The following is a 14,834-nucleotide window of genomic DNA, read 5'->3' as shown; positions in this document are numbered from 1 at the left end:
TGATCAATCACTTATCTATGACTGCTTAGCCAGAGCTTGGGTTGGATTTGAACCAGAAGCCAATCTCCTGTCCCTGTCATAAGAAACCCATGAACTACTGCTGGCAGGGGAGTTCTGCAAGGTAGACTAAGCCCAGGGTGGCATGAGGTACTAGACAACGGCTGCTTTTGTTGAGAAGCTTTCTGTAATTTATGGAGCAGGGCAGTGTATGTAGTGAGGAAAAGTCACCAGGGTTAACAAGAAGATGGCAACTATGAGGTACCAGGGACCTTTCTGAACTTACAAAGGCACCGTAAGTACTGAAGTGGCACTGAGTTGATGAAGGCAAAGACTGATGATCTATGTCTTTATAACTGTCTCTTACTGTTTAGGGGGCCAGAAGCTGATAACCTCTGGAAAAACTCTTTCTTACGTCTGTGCCAAAGTGCTGCTTTCTTTTCTCTGTAACTTTCTTGCTAGTTTGTGCTAATAAATGTTAAGTTTCTATTTCTGTTGTTTAAGGACTTCTCACTGGCCAAGTGAGAGGCATGGACTTGCTAAGTCTTTGTGAACCAGAAGAGGGAAGTTACAGAAGGATGTTGATATTAAGTTCAAAATAGTGTTTCATTCTATAAGCTCATTATAACTTCAAAGCAAGTTTCACATGGCCTAGGTTAATCAAACTGTACACCCGTGGCTTCATCCTTAGACTTGACCTAGAATATTTTCCCTTGATCACAAATTTGTCCTAAGCCTATTTCCCTATTTAGTGATATTGTAAAAGCTCATTGTAGTCCTTATTATGTAGTCTTCACTTAGAATTCTATGAGGAATGGGTATATTCTATTTTTGATTCTAATTTTATATTTTTCTGGAAAACCAACTAAAACCATCTCATAAAATGTTCTTCCTAAAATTATTTGAATCAAATCAGGAATTCTATAAAATCATTAATTCATCTAAATAGCATTAATTCAAGAAAGTTCATCTTTATTTTGATCTTCAGGAAATCTGTCCAATAGGGTGGGCTAATGCCCAGGAACCATTAGACTATGCCAGGAAATGCGTATCAGTACTAAGAAGCAATCCTGGGATGAAATCTTTGAAGGATCTGCAATTCAGAGCTTACCTATTGCAGCCTTGCAAAAGCAGTGGGCCATCTCCAGAAAACTTACTTGCATGCCTTTAGCCTTTCCTAGATAAGGCACCCAGTAGGCTTAATCTAGGTTCTCTTCACGCTCATAAGTTATGGTTCTGATGATTCTCTCATATATGGAAAAGAATCTACCTGAATAACTTGACTGTTGAAGAAGTTTAATTCTACATACATAATGCTATAATAAAAATGCACTTATACATAAGCGATACTATTTTTGTTTTATTGCTTACATATGATTGCACAATGAAAATTTACATTTAAAAAACTTACTTTATTACAGTAATACAAGTATAAGCATTAATGAGACAGATGAGTCCCCTTTGAGGGAGTGGGGATTTAAACTGCTGGTTAAGGGTGGTATTACTCTAAAGGATAATGAGTTCAAAAGGAGGCTGGAGGGAAGCAAGAGGACCAGAAGGAGGAAAGAGGAAGCGAGAATGAGTATGAGAGCTCAGGTAAAATCCAGTGACACTGTGCAAGCAGCTAGACGCATGAGGATCACAAGTATAGGAGGAACATTTAAATTAACTGCTCGGAGTCAGACAAAAGAATATAATCAACTGTATACAGCAAGAAGAAAAATAAATGCTTTGAGTTTCACGTACCTGCCAAAACAGACCAATGCAATGAATTCCAGCAAGTCCTAAAGATTCAGTACCTGAACTAGCTACAGCACAGCTTGCACACAGATCCAAATATGATCCCTGCAATGTGGAAGAATCAGACAGACAAATATCCAAACATTGCTTGGGAACCTGTCAATAAAACCAGTTCAGTCTATTGGACCTAAGATATCCAGACATGTCCTGTGGTTTAAGAGTAACAAAGCTCAAACCAGCAGTTTATAAAACCCAAGATACAGGTATGACAAAAGACTAACTGCAATGGTTTTCATTTGCATGCAAAGCATGCCTTTTTAAATCACTAAGAAACACAAAATCTTGTACAGCAAAGCTTGTATTCTGCAGAATGCAAGTGAATATATATCTTTTCTTATACTATTAAATTATATATTTTTTCCATACAAAAGCACACAGTGTTAATTTATAAAATGACATCCAAGTGGATGATGATTGTTTTTGCATGTCCCCCTGTTTAGATTTTAAATGCAATTAAAAACTAATATCCTTTTTTTAAAATGAAGAAGAAAAAAAGGGAACCAAAAGTGCATGAGGTTTTCCATAGCTGGCGACATTTCCCTAGTGTGAGGGAAGCTACAGTGAGAGCTCACACAGGGCACTATTCTTCCAGTGGCAGCTGCATTGTCCCTCTTGAGAACAAGGTCTGGTGGATCTGTGCTTAATCAGTAGCCTGGGTTATCCTGTCAGAGGCAATAGTAAATAGACCCCCTCTTCAAGATGTTCTACACTGATGTAAATATTCAAAGCTTTGGGTATGCTTGGTCTATTTCTTTCCTTCTTTTTTTTTTCTTTTTGTACTAATGGTGCCCAAATAACCAAAACCACACAGAAACACCCTATATTTTATCTCATTTTTTAAAACAAAAACAAAACTAAAGCTGAATTAGTTTTTGAGCTACAATTTTTGCAGGAATACTGTTTTATATAAAAACAAACTGAATTTGAAAAGGTAGCGTTATACAAATGATCCCACAAAACTGTGCTAAGAGAATTTTCTAATAGCAGGACACTTCTGTTTAGCATGATGGTGTCCCTAGCATGTGCAGTATATACTTCGCTCGTAGTCTTATAAGTCTCACTAGGGAGAGAGGTAGCTCCCACTCACACACCTTAGCAAGAACACACAGACCGTTCTCAAGTATGTAACTAACCTTCAGAGAGATGTTTACAAGTTTTGGTTCAACCCTTAAAAATTAAGATTCACTGGGAGAATTTTTGTACAATGAAGACTTCAAACAATGTACAATATAAAATGTAAATTAGTTCACTAAAAAACTGAAATGCATAGACTCTGCACAGGTAAACAGGTAGCTCTTTTAAATGTCTTTTTTTTCTATAGTAAATATATATTTCATTTAATTAATGAATCACAGCAAAATACAACCTTAGTTTCAAAGCGTAGTCTGTAAATTAACACATCATTTATGAAAAGCACTGTACCTTTTTCCCACTCCAAGAGAGAGCTCTAAGGGGCTCAAGAGCTTAACTTGAAGCAGAAAACAAGAGTATCACAAGACCTGTAAGATCTGGCCAGTTTCCAGATGGGAACCTAGGTGGGAATACTACCCAGGAGATATTTTCTATCACTGACATCCTAGGAATGCCTGCTACATGGAGGACTGAAGGGATGTATATACAGTCCATTTGAAGCATGGATTTAGAAGGCATGAGAGAATTGGCAACCGTAAAATTAGGAATATATTTACTTTTGAAAAATGGAAAATAAAAGCAATCCATTTCTAAGCAGTTATGCAGACACTTCATAAATTTTCAATCTTTTTTTTTTTTTTTAAAATCATGTTTGTGCAAAATTTAAAATATACTATTTGACAAGAGCATAATGTGAAAGCAATACCTGTTCAATCTTAAAAGCTAACAGGAACCTCAAAACAAGTTAACGTGGTATAAGCCTATCTCTGGAGGTACTCTATATCAGGGTCCCTAAACTTCTGATACAGCATGACAAGTGTTGGTAGAGACAAGTCCCATAACACTTCAGGACATTCCAGTAAGCACTATGCAAATCCTGAAACTCGTCTTGGCCCTGTTTTTCAGGCTTTAAGTTCCTTTTAAAATGCTGTAGTCTTCATGAGCCAGTCAGTATACACACAGATCTGGAAACTTCATCTCATAGACTGGGACAGACTGGTATTGGGCGTGTCCAGAAGTAACGGTCAATGTTCCAGATGGACTAGGAGGAGGGCTGTAAAATAAGAACATGGTGACATCAGCAGGTGCATGCACGGTATTCAACTATTGCCTGCACACAGCAAGGTAAGGTTCCTTAACTGAAGGGCTCAAGGCAGAGGAGGTGCAGGCCAGCTATAACACTGAACAGGAAAATAATAGGGATGCTGACTGCTTTAAGTCCAAAACAACAGACCGTTGTGTGTGTGTGTGTGTGTGCGTGTGTGTGTACACACATGTCTTGTACAGTGTACTTTTGTGAGCTACTAATAAAAATGTATCCTTTACAAATAAAAAATGTATATTAATGTATATCATTCTTACTTATGGTAGTGTGATATTTTATGATATAAAGATAGTTAATCTACTGGACAAATAAAGGTTCACTTTCATTGTAAGTCATATGTGTGTATGTATACCTCCGTGCATGCATCCGTCCATCCTTGTTCTAATGACTTATGAGTAAGAGTTTCTGATTCTAAGTAGATTCATAATTTTACTCAGTATATTTTGTGACAATACTGGAAATTTATAGTGGATTAAGGACTAGCGGTAATCCTTGCAAACCTAGAAGGTGAAAAAGAATGTATTCCTTTTTTTTCTTTTTGCTTTTGTAAATTTTTGAGCTGCTTTTAGTGATTAAACATCTCTGTGCCATCCATTTTAGTTAAATATATGTGTATATTTAACTATATATATGTATAAATATATGTGTGTGTGTATATATATATATATATATATATATATATATATATGTACATACATATACATATATATATTCCTTTTCGGATAAAACACCTTAGGAAATTAATCTTTTGCCATATAATACAAATATTTTTTACTAGTCCATCATTTAATCTTCAACTCTTAATTATTGTCACATGTACATTTGTACACACACACACACACACACACACACACACACACACAAAAGCTCTGTTCTGGGAAGTCTAAAATCTCAAATTTTCCGTATTCTATCTACTTATACACAAACCCAATCTCTTAAAAATCCAACAAGGCCAGGGTTTATGGTGCATGCTTTTAATACTAGCCTTCAGAAAGCAGAAGTAGGTGGCTCTCTGTGAGCAACATTAGCCTGACCCTACAGGGAGACACACTGTCTGAAAGTCAAATAAATAAATATATTGATGATGATGACAAAGAAAACAAGACTTCACTTGGCATAGGTGCTGTCTTTGATTGTTCCATCTCCTATGTATTCTCCTATCTCCTCTTGCACAGGACTCTTTCAGACTGCATTTTCTTTAAACATAAATTAATAACTACATTCTCTGAACATTTTGACTAAAATAATGGGTTACTCTTTATAGAGATGATATCTTTATGATATTCATTAACTCTTTAAGAACAAGGTATGAGGGCAGGCAAAATGGCTCAGTGGAAAAAGGTAGTTGTTTCCAAGCTGGATGACTAAGTTCAAGCTTGGGAATCCACATAGTAGGAGAGAACCAACACGTGAAAGTTATCCACTGGGCCCCCATCCTATGTTGTAAATATACAAAAGTCAGTAAATGTTTAAAAAAAGGACAAAGTATGAGGTTTTTATATATAAATATTAAGTACAAGTCAGACTCAGAGTTATCTCACAGTCTGTGTTAATTAGTATCCTATGGTTATGAATGTTTTTTACAAATCAATAATTTGCACAAGTACTAGCTTTGTATAATTATCTTTAATTCTGAACTGCCCTGAAATACATTATGCAGCTGTTTCTCTTATTTCCATGATACACTGTTCTAGCAAATAATTATTCAAGTGTTCCAATATTTGTGACACCTTTTAGTGTTTTAGTAGTGGATAATTTTCATAGTGAAATACACATATCTTAAGTGGGTTATTTAATAAAATTGACACATGTATACACACAGGTAAACCTAAGCCTGGACGATGAGCATTTTCATTATTGTTAAAGAACAATGTAAACAACTGTTTATTATTATTACAATCATGTGAAGAGAGTGAGAGCCGGGTAAACAAATGCAGGAGACAAAGGTGAGAGCAACTAAATCTCACATCCTGGATCCACGACTGCCATGTCTGCTGCTGCTATTGCTTTGTATCTCTCCTTAATTCTCCTTTGTACCAAGCCATGGACTGGGTATACCATAGTTCTGACTCACTTATGCACAGCACAGACTCTCTTCTCTGGCTGATCAGATAAACAGGAGATAATGTGCAGAAAGACCTGAAAACCTACAGTGCTCCACACTGTGACTTAGCCTCTGGGTATCACACAGGCTGTTCTAGAACATCTTCCAAAGAGGCAGCTGTGGATGGGCCGCTACTGAAACAGTGCACCCAGCACTGTGTCTGGGATACTCCAAGTGTTGCTAAATATTAACTACCACTAAGTTTTCAGGCAAAGCTCAGAGGAATTTATGGTATCAAGAAGACAAAAACTAGAATGATGTTCTTAACATTTTAAACCCACACAAATGTGACCCAGATGAACTCAGTGATCCCTAGTCCACTTGAGAACCCAGGTTATGGATTCTAATTGTCTCTAAGTACAACAACAGCAAGTTATATTACTTGTCTAGTTCTGGCATCTGGTGGCAACACGGACTTACTTTTCAGACCATGCTGAGAGCAGAAAAAACTGACATAAGGTGCACAGCCCAAGGCAAGTACACAGTAGGTATTTGGAATTTTAACTAACAGACAGTTTTAAATATTCCTTATTTGGCATTTTTCTCTGAAAAGAAAGTCTATAACACATTTTATATTTTAGTCATTTCTCTTCTGAACTTGTGCAAATGAGCAGTTCTCTTCTTAGCAACACAAAAACAGTGAGAAATGTGTGATGTTGACAAAAAACTGTCTTACATGTGAAAGCAGAAAACAGTAGAATAAAAATAAATCGAAAGATCAGTCTCTCCCAGGCATAAGATATAAACTTAGAGGAGGGGTTGGGGGGAGAGAGACAGAGACAGAGAGACACAGACAGACTGACTGATTTATTTAGTTAATTCATAAGACAAAAGATTTAGCTAATGTAAAAAACAAAATTCCAGAAGCAAGTCTGTATGTGTGTCCTCTACCAGGCTACCTTACCCACAGGCAAATTTCCACACTGATGTCCATGTAAGACCATGTGGCAGCTCCTTCTCTGCAGGGGAATAGAGAGCCTTTCTCCTCCTTCTCAGGCTGAATTACTTAAGGAGAGACAGACTCAGAATGACCTACAGTGGTGTTACATAAACTTCAGGGTATAATTCTCATAATTAACTTGAAAGAACATACAAAAGCTCAAGGAAAGAAAGCCAGTGATTGAAATGACCCATCCAAACTGGTTGCATTATTACTCTCTGGATAGAAGGAAGCATATTAAACTACAGATGGATGGGTAAATACAAATGACATCCTAGTTAAACATAACATTAGATGTGGGTCCATCACGGAGGAAAGGATAATCTAAAAGAGACACCTAGGAATGCCAGATGACTAGACAAGAAATTGCTCAGTTCCCCCTGTAAACAGAGACAAAGGGCTGCCAGTTGGATCATGTTTAAAGTTTGTACAAAGCATTTATGAAACACATACAGCCATGCAAAGCTTCTAATAGTCTCTGTTGTTACTGTTATGCTAGCCCCTTACCGTATGGTGAGCTCCAATATTTGAGCAAGTCTATCATGAAGCAAATTTGCCTGCAAAGGAAAAAAAAAAACATGTTAAAAACTGTACTGTTTTCCAGATACCCAGTAGACAAAGTACAGCTCTAACTATGAAGCTGATGTACAAGTGGCTTTAATGCTTTAATCTGCAATATCTATTGGAATTAAATGTTGGTCTTTTCCCCCTACCCACACTTTTCAAGTTCTACAGCTACAAGCTGCAATATATACAACAGAATACCCACAGCAAATCACTGAAAACCACTGGAAACAAAACAGAATAGAACATCAAAGCAATGACAGCCTCTCTCAGCTTAGGATCTGCTATTTCCATCAGCCTCATTGAATGTGCCCGATAGGTCTAAAGCCAGGGTCCTGCCACCCAGTGACCAGAATGAGCTCCAAAAAGCCATGCCGCACAGACTCACTCACTTTGGATTCACACTGTGCTGCTATTTCTTCAAATGGTGCTTTCTGGAACTTCTCTATCACAAGACGTCTCTTTTCCTTTTCCTGTTCTTCCATTCCATTGGTATCTATATAAGGACCAGTTAAAGAGTGTCATAAAATCCCACCAAAGATCTATAAACCCCCAAATAAGAGTGATTAAAAGTCTACTTTTATTCAAGAAAAGGCAAAATGGGTAACATTCCTTAAATGTTTCACTTAATATTAGGCAATATACATACTTGGGAAAAAAAAGTTAAATCTAAGAAAGAGTTAAAGTTCCACAGCACAATGCCTACTTTCAGGTAATTCCTGCATCTCTTACAAAATACATACATACACAAATGTACAAACATACCAGACACACATAGATATGGATATACACATACACAAACCTACAAACACACACACACATGTATATATACTGACATATACAAGAGAAAATAGAAACTTACCACAAATCAAAGGGCTACTAGGGCTTTTTGAATTAACTCTTTTACACAGAACTATGCAGCCCTGAACATATGAGGTGCTAAGTATTTGTTAAACTGCATTTTGATCACAATGAATAGAGAACTAAAATACAGCTGGGTCATTTACAGCTAATATGTAAATTCCCCTTAAAACATAAGGGTTTTTTTAGAAAAAAATGCTTAAGGCCATGATGGTTTAGACAAAATCTGTTGGATAATAAAGAAATGTCTACCTTGTTTATACTACTGTTTGCTTATGTGTACATATATTATTAGACAGTTTAAAAAGCTTAAGCAATGTATTTAAATAAATGACCTAATCTATAGAACCCAACAGCAATTTTCCTTTTTTTTTTTTCTTTTCATGTTGTAACATCTAAAACTCCACTAAAGTAGAGAGATGAGTTTTAGGAGAGCTAACAATGCTTCACAGCTCACCAATTGCTTTCTTCAGTGCTTCAAAGGTGATTTCCTCAGTGTTGCTGACCTAAAGGGAGTGTAAGCAGAACAGAGTCAAGAAAAGTGAATGTAATTAATATTCTTACCAAGGTACAAGTCATCTACATATTTTGACAATTATTTTTTCCTTCTTTTGATTGGTTTGGCCTGAGATATTTCAAACAGCAAATGCTTTGCACTTCTTCACTAGCCATAAAAATGGCCTGATGTAGTTAGTGGATTCTTGATGGACAGAGAAGAGTATCTTCCTGGCAGAAGAGGCAGCACCTCAACACCTTTGGGTGAGGGACAGCTTCCAGTGTGGAAAGGCCTGTAATCAAGACGCCCAGTGCCTGAACGTGCTTGGTAAGAAGAGCCTTTGAAGGAACCGAGGCCGAGATTACAAACACACTTTTAGCTGGATGGTAAATAAGAACTAATCATTAAAGAACGGTCTGCAGAGATAGCTCCGTAGGGAAGAGCATCTGCTGCTCTTTGCTGCTCTTGCAGAGGATCAGTTTGGTTCCCAGCACCCACCTACTGGCTTACATCTGTTCTTAACTCCTGTTCCAGTGGACTTAGCACCTTCTCCTGGTCTCATACATGCAAGCAACACATTCACACACATTTTTTCTTTTTAAATGAAGCTTTCAAGAACTACACTGAGAAGTGTTTTACCTTCAAAGCAAGCATATTCTGGGTTTTCTGAGGTCAACCATCAGGTTTTTTTTTTTTTTTTTAATTTCTCATGAGTATCTTTTAGTTTGGGTTCTCAAATATTTCTTGCTTTGAAATATGTACAAAACTATAAAGTTTAATGTTAGTACTTTTGTGGTTGGAAAAAGGAAAGTGGTACTTTATGAGGTACCAAACATTTCACAGTGAGTAATAAATCATTACTATAGCATCTCTGAATAAAGGTTAAGCAATGATATGATAAAGCAATGATATGATACAGGAGTACTTGCCTGGCACTTCGGTCATCCCTAATTTTAGCTCATGAGCGTCTTTTGCTAAGTCTAAGGCAGCAAGACTAAGGAAAGCAAGACTTCATGTTCTGCACCTTAGCGTCTCTTAATAAAGGCTTTAGCTGGAAGTCAGGCAGCAAGAGTCCCACGACCTCAGCTTTGCTACTGAGGGCCACAGTTATAGTTGAAGTCAGATTAAACTTTGGAATCTTCAGTTGCATTCTAGATATTTGGAGCAGATATACAAGATTAGGCTCTGGCTAATCATTTGTACCAGAAGCAATCTAGCACTAGCATTTTAATGAAGAAAACAAAACTCACTGTTCTTAGACTGGGCTAAATAACTTCAGATTAAAAAAAAACTATATATAGTACAGGACAGAGAACATGGGAAAAGTTAGAAGGCTAGTATTCTTGTCATATTAACTTTTACTGATCAATGCTTAGATAAATATTTATCAGTAACTGGAAATAGCTAACTGATATTTCTCCTGTCTCCACTATAAGGTACTTACTTTTGCCTACAAAGCAGTTGTTATATCTTTTGGCATTCGAATAACTATTACTAATGTATAAAAGCACATGTGAGTTTGGAACTCACATGTGCTTAAGTAAATGTGACACTAAATTGTACTTATCAGACATCCAATGTTTGATGTAACTGAGAACTTACAGCATATTGTCTTTGAAAAGTTAATGCATTAATAAACTTTCAATGTAAAATTCATAATCTTCCTCCTATAATGTCTTCATGGAAATGTTTTTCAGTTTATTTTATCAAACAGACAGACTCTTTACAACAGTCTCAAGTGCCAAACAAACAAACAAAAGGTAAGCAAGAGAAGAAATAAAAGCCCAGCCATTAAAATAGTCTGGGTTCCTAGATTACAATTAAGCCTAGAAGCCAAGGCTCTGAGTAAATTTCTTCACTGAAAAGGTAACAAGAGAAATTCAAAACTCATTTAAAGAGCTAGCGTGATTCCTCTTTACTAATAGAATTGTACACATTATGGTGGCTTTGCAGAAACAGGTAGATTTGAGCAGGATGGTTTGGCCTCCGTAAGTATTTTGTGTGCATACACAAATGTGTGTGCACACGGTGGAGAGTGCAAGCATGCTAAGACCAAGGTTAATGTTGGGATGTCTTCTCCAATTGTTTCTCTACCTACCTTCAGTGTGGAGAGCAGAGGACACCTTGAGGGAGTATGTAAGGAATACAAGTCCTGAGTGAATATGAACTACCAGTAAGGGCCAATGCCTCAGACCCCTGGGAATTGGCCTCTCTTAGGTCAGGCTCAGGAAACTGGCAGAGTATGTGCAAAAACTGCCAAGGGCAGCTTCCTCCTTGCAGCTGACACAACCTGAGACTGCTTCCTGATAAAGACCCCCCACTGACAGTAGCTTGTCTTCTTTGTACATCATCTTTTCTTTTTTAAGATTTATTTATTTTTTATGTATATGAGTACACTGCAGCTGTCTTCAGACACACACTAGAAGAGTGCATCGGATCCCATTACAGATGGCTGTGAGCCACTGTGTGGTTGCTGGGAGTTGAACTCAGGACCTCTGGTTGAGTGAACAGTGCTCTTAACCACTGAACCATCTCTCCAGCCCACATCATCTACTCTTGCCCCTATCAGGTTTCCATCAGAGCAGCATTACCCCCTTTTATTCCTTCATGTTTGTGTGTGCATATGTATATGCAAAATACCACATGTATGTAGAGGTCTCGTGTGCAGGTGTGGAAGCCCTAAAACTGATATCTAATATCTTCCTTGGTCACCCTCCACCTTATATACCACGATAGGGTCTCCTGATAAACCCTGAGTCATCAATTCCAGTTAGCTTGGCATAGTGATCCTGTCTTTACCGTCTGAATGCTGAAATTGCAGATGGATGCCACATCTGCTAGCATTTCTGAGGTACCAGAGACCCAACTCTGGTCTTCATGGATACCTGGCAATGCTTTATCCACTCTGTCATCTCCTATGCTCCACTTTTTTTTTCTGAGACAATGTCTGCTCCCTGAATTTGAAGCTTGACATTTGGGCTAGACTGGCTGGCCATGAGCCTCTAGGATCTGCCTGCCTCCACATCTCAGCACCTGGCTTTTTATGCAGATGCTGGGAACTTAGAAGGAAAGTCCTCATACTTGCATAAGCACTTTACCAAGCAAGCTTTCTCCTGAGCCCACATAAATGCTCTTGAAGTCTACTAATAAGTGACTGATAAGGTGAAATAATTCTGTATAATGGAAGATTTAAGCTGTTTGTTTCCTGAGCACTAAGTAATTACAAATGAAACTGATAAGAGTCTAAAGCTATAGGAGTAAGAAGGGCATGAATTCAGGTAACTCAGTTTTCTGGTTTCTTGTTTGGATAATCCCTTAATTATTTATACTGTAACAGTGAGGAATAATGAAATAGCAAGGAAGAAAAAACAATGTATAAGTCAGGAAGAGGAAGCTGAGCTAGAGGCCAGCACTGTGTCACTTTTTGTGAAACAAGTCCTGAGAGTGCTGGCTGATTCTTCTTTCTCTAACTGGGCAGGGTACTCGTTTCTGCTCTACTGAAATAGGAGGAAAGCATCCAGTGGATGGCAGTGCAAGCTCCCAGAGCTTAAACAGCAGTGCACTGAGATGGCTTAAGTCGCATTCATAATAGTTAATATTTAAAATGAAAAATAGTTCTTCCTTAAAAATGAACTTCTGAGGTGGGGATATGGCCTCCTGGGAAGTGTACAGTTCCATCTGTTTATGTATTTTATATTTCACAAATTAGAAAAAAATAAACAGGACTTGGAGAGCTTAAGAGGGCATACATAATATATCAAAATTAAAGTATAACAAAATAAAACAAAACAGAGAACCTGGTTCTGTTTCATAGCTCTTTCTGCCCTACAGAATGCCAATGCAAAAGTCCAATAATATATATTAACTTTATGTAACTCGGCGGACAGTTAAAAAGACTTCACAAAAATTAAATTATATTTTCTTCTAACAATTCAGTTGACTTGAGGATAATTTAGATTTGTAGTTTCTCCCACTCATAGGTGTGAAGGGAAAACTTTCTTTTAAATAATGACTACTTTAAGACAGTTCTTCACCATAACCTTCCAGCAACTTACCACATCATCAGAAGGCACACTGTTGGATAAAATATCCACCTGAATAGACACAGTATCCACAATACTTTTTCTTCTAGAAAGGCGATCTTCATCTAAAATGAAAAATTTCTTCTATTATTCCTTAATAAAAATTGTTGAGTTTTAGTTAGATAACTATTTTAGATTGCAAGGAAATGCAGAAAAAAAAAATGAGTTGGGGGAGGAGGTTGTTCTTTCTAAATATTTAAAGCAGTGCATTCTCATCTTTGAAGATATTTTACTTAGACTGTAAAGTACCTGCTTTTATTATTTCTAGGGTGTGGCACATGTTGAACTGCTCAGAATGTACAAAGACAACAGCCACCTCAACCATAACCAGCTCTTTGTAGTGAGAACATTCAAAATCCTCCAATTTATTTTAAACCTGCTTTGTATTTATTTGTGTGTGCCTGTGTGTATGCATGCACACGTCCATCCACATATACAACACCTCTACATTGGTCCACATATGGAGGTCACAGCAGAATGAAGGGAAACCAGTTCTGTCCTACCATGTAGGTTGTAGGACTCAAACTCAGGTCATCAGGCTTGGGATAATTACCGACTGAGACATCTTGACAGCCTTAATTTCTCTTTTAGCTAATTTGAAATATACAATAAAAATGATCGCTATGCTGTGTAATAAAACATCGGACAGTAAGTCTTCCTGTGTGACTGGAGATAGTCATATGGCATTTTGGTATTTGTCATGCCCCCAGCCCAATGTCCTCTAGATTCACCCTTGTTGATACACTTCAAAGAAGTGACTATTGTTCTGACTAGTACTGGCACTGTATATGGATATGACTGTCAGACTGCCTCAACTTTTTCTCCATGTTGGCATTTGTGAGTAGTGAGTGTACAGGGGATATGGTGTGCAGACAGTTCAAACACTGATTTCAACTCTTCTGGATGTATTCTTAAGTGGGACTGCTAGACCATATGATAGTTATGTTTTCAGGTTTTTGGGGGAAAAAACCCTCAATCCTATTTTCCAATGTAGCTATAATAATGTACGGCATCACTGATCATGAGAGCCATCAATGTGGAAGGCCTTCTTATGGACACTCTTGACACTTGTCATCTTTTACTTTTGTGTTAACAGCAAACCTAAGAGTAGTAAGATATCACCTTGTCCTGTTTATTTTTTCTTTTTTTATGATTATAGACATAGGGTTGACTTTTCACATAACCATGGGCTTTCTGCATGTTTCCTTGAAGCATTGGAACAGGAAAGGACAGGATAGCAGAAGAGCTAATAACCATGTTTCTATAAGGAAAAAGTGTATTGTGCACCCCAATCTACAGAACCAGAGGCTTATTCAACCCCTGCCGGACTGGATCAGGACAGCTGTTAGGCACTCTAAGGCACATGCTCATCCTCAAGAAACGCCAAGTGAGCTGCCTGCCCTCCCTCCGCAAGCCTCAGGAAGCAGTGCATTCGTCAGTGGGCTGTACAGCTATGTTTATATGTCATAGCTAGAACGGAAGTCATTTACTTCAGAAAAAGATACTCTAGCAGAATGGAAGAAGACACGCACTAGGCTATCCTTAGTAAGAGTCTAGGTAAAACAGATGAAGATTTCTTTAATGTAGGTAGTTTTTTTTTTTTAATTAGATGTTTTCTTTACTTACATGTCACACAATATCTCCTTTCCCAGGTTCCCCTCTGAAAAAAAATGAAATAAAAAAAAAACCCAAAACCAAAAACAAACTCCTGTTCCCTCCCCCCTCCCCCTGCTCACCATACCACCCTCTCCTGC

The 14,834-nt window shown here is 37.6% G+C and overlaps 1 protein-coding gene across 2 annotated transcripts in view; it reads right to left on the bottom strand.

The window, feature by feature from the left end:
• Positions 1-1,340: 1,340 nt before the first annotated feature.
• Positions 1,341-14,834, bottom strand: part of Efr3a (EFR3 homolog A) — a 90,751-nt gene continuing 77,257 nt past the window's right edge. The window contains exons 19-23 of one of the 2 annotated variants that reach the window (XM_031359634.1): positions 13,054-13,145; positions 8,960-9,008; positions 8,034-8,137; positions 7,585-7,634; positions 1,341-3,982 (exon numbers count right to left, since the gene is read on the bottom strand). In XM_031359634.1, the coding sequence (XP_031215494.1) occupies positions 3,877-3,982; positions 7,585-7,634; positions 8,034-8,137; positions 8,960-9,008; positions 13,054-13,145 (401 nt within the window). In that variant the 3' untranslated portion in view covers positions 1,341-3,876. Of the gene's footprint in view, positions 3,983-7,584; positions 7,635-8,033; positions 8,138-8,959; positions 9,009-9,930; positions 10,150-13,053; positions 13,146-14,834 lie in introns of those variants that run through there. The other variant, XM_031359635.1, reaches the window with a different exon arrangement.

This window comes from Mastomys coucha, unplaced genomic scaffold (assembly GCF_008632895.1).
Source record: "Mastomys coucha isolate ucsf_1 unplaced genomic scaffold, UCSF_Mcou_1 pScaffold7, whole genome shotgun sequence".
NCBI lineage: Eukaryota > Metazoa > Chordata > Mammalia > Rodentia > Muridae > Mastomys > Mastomys coucha.
The sequence above is the reverse complement of the archived record's forward strand: the minus strand, read 5'-3'. Positions and strand labels throughout refer to the sequence as shown.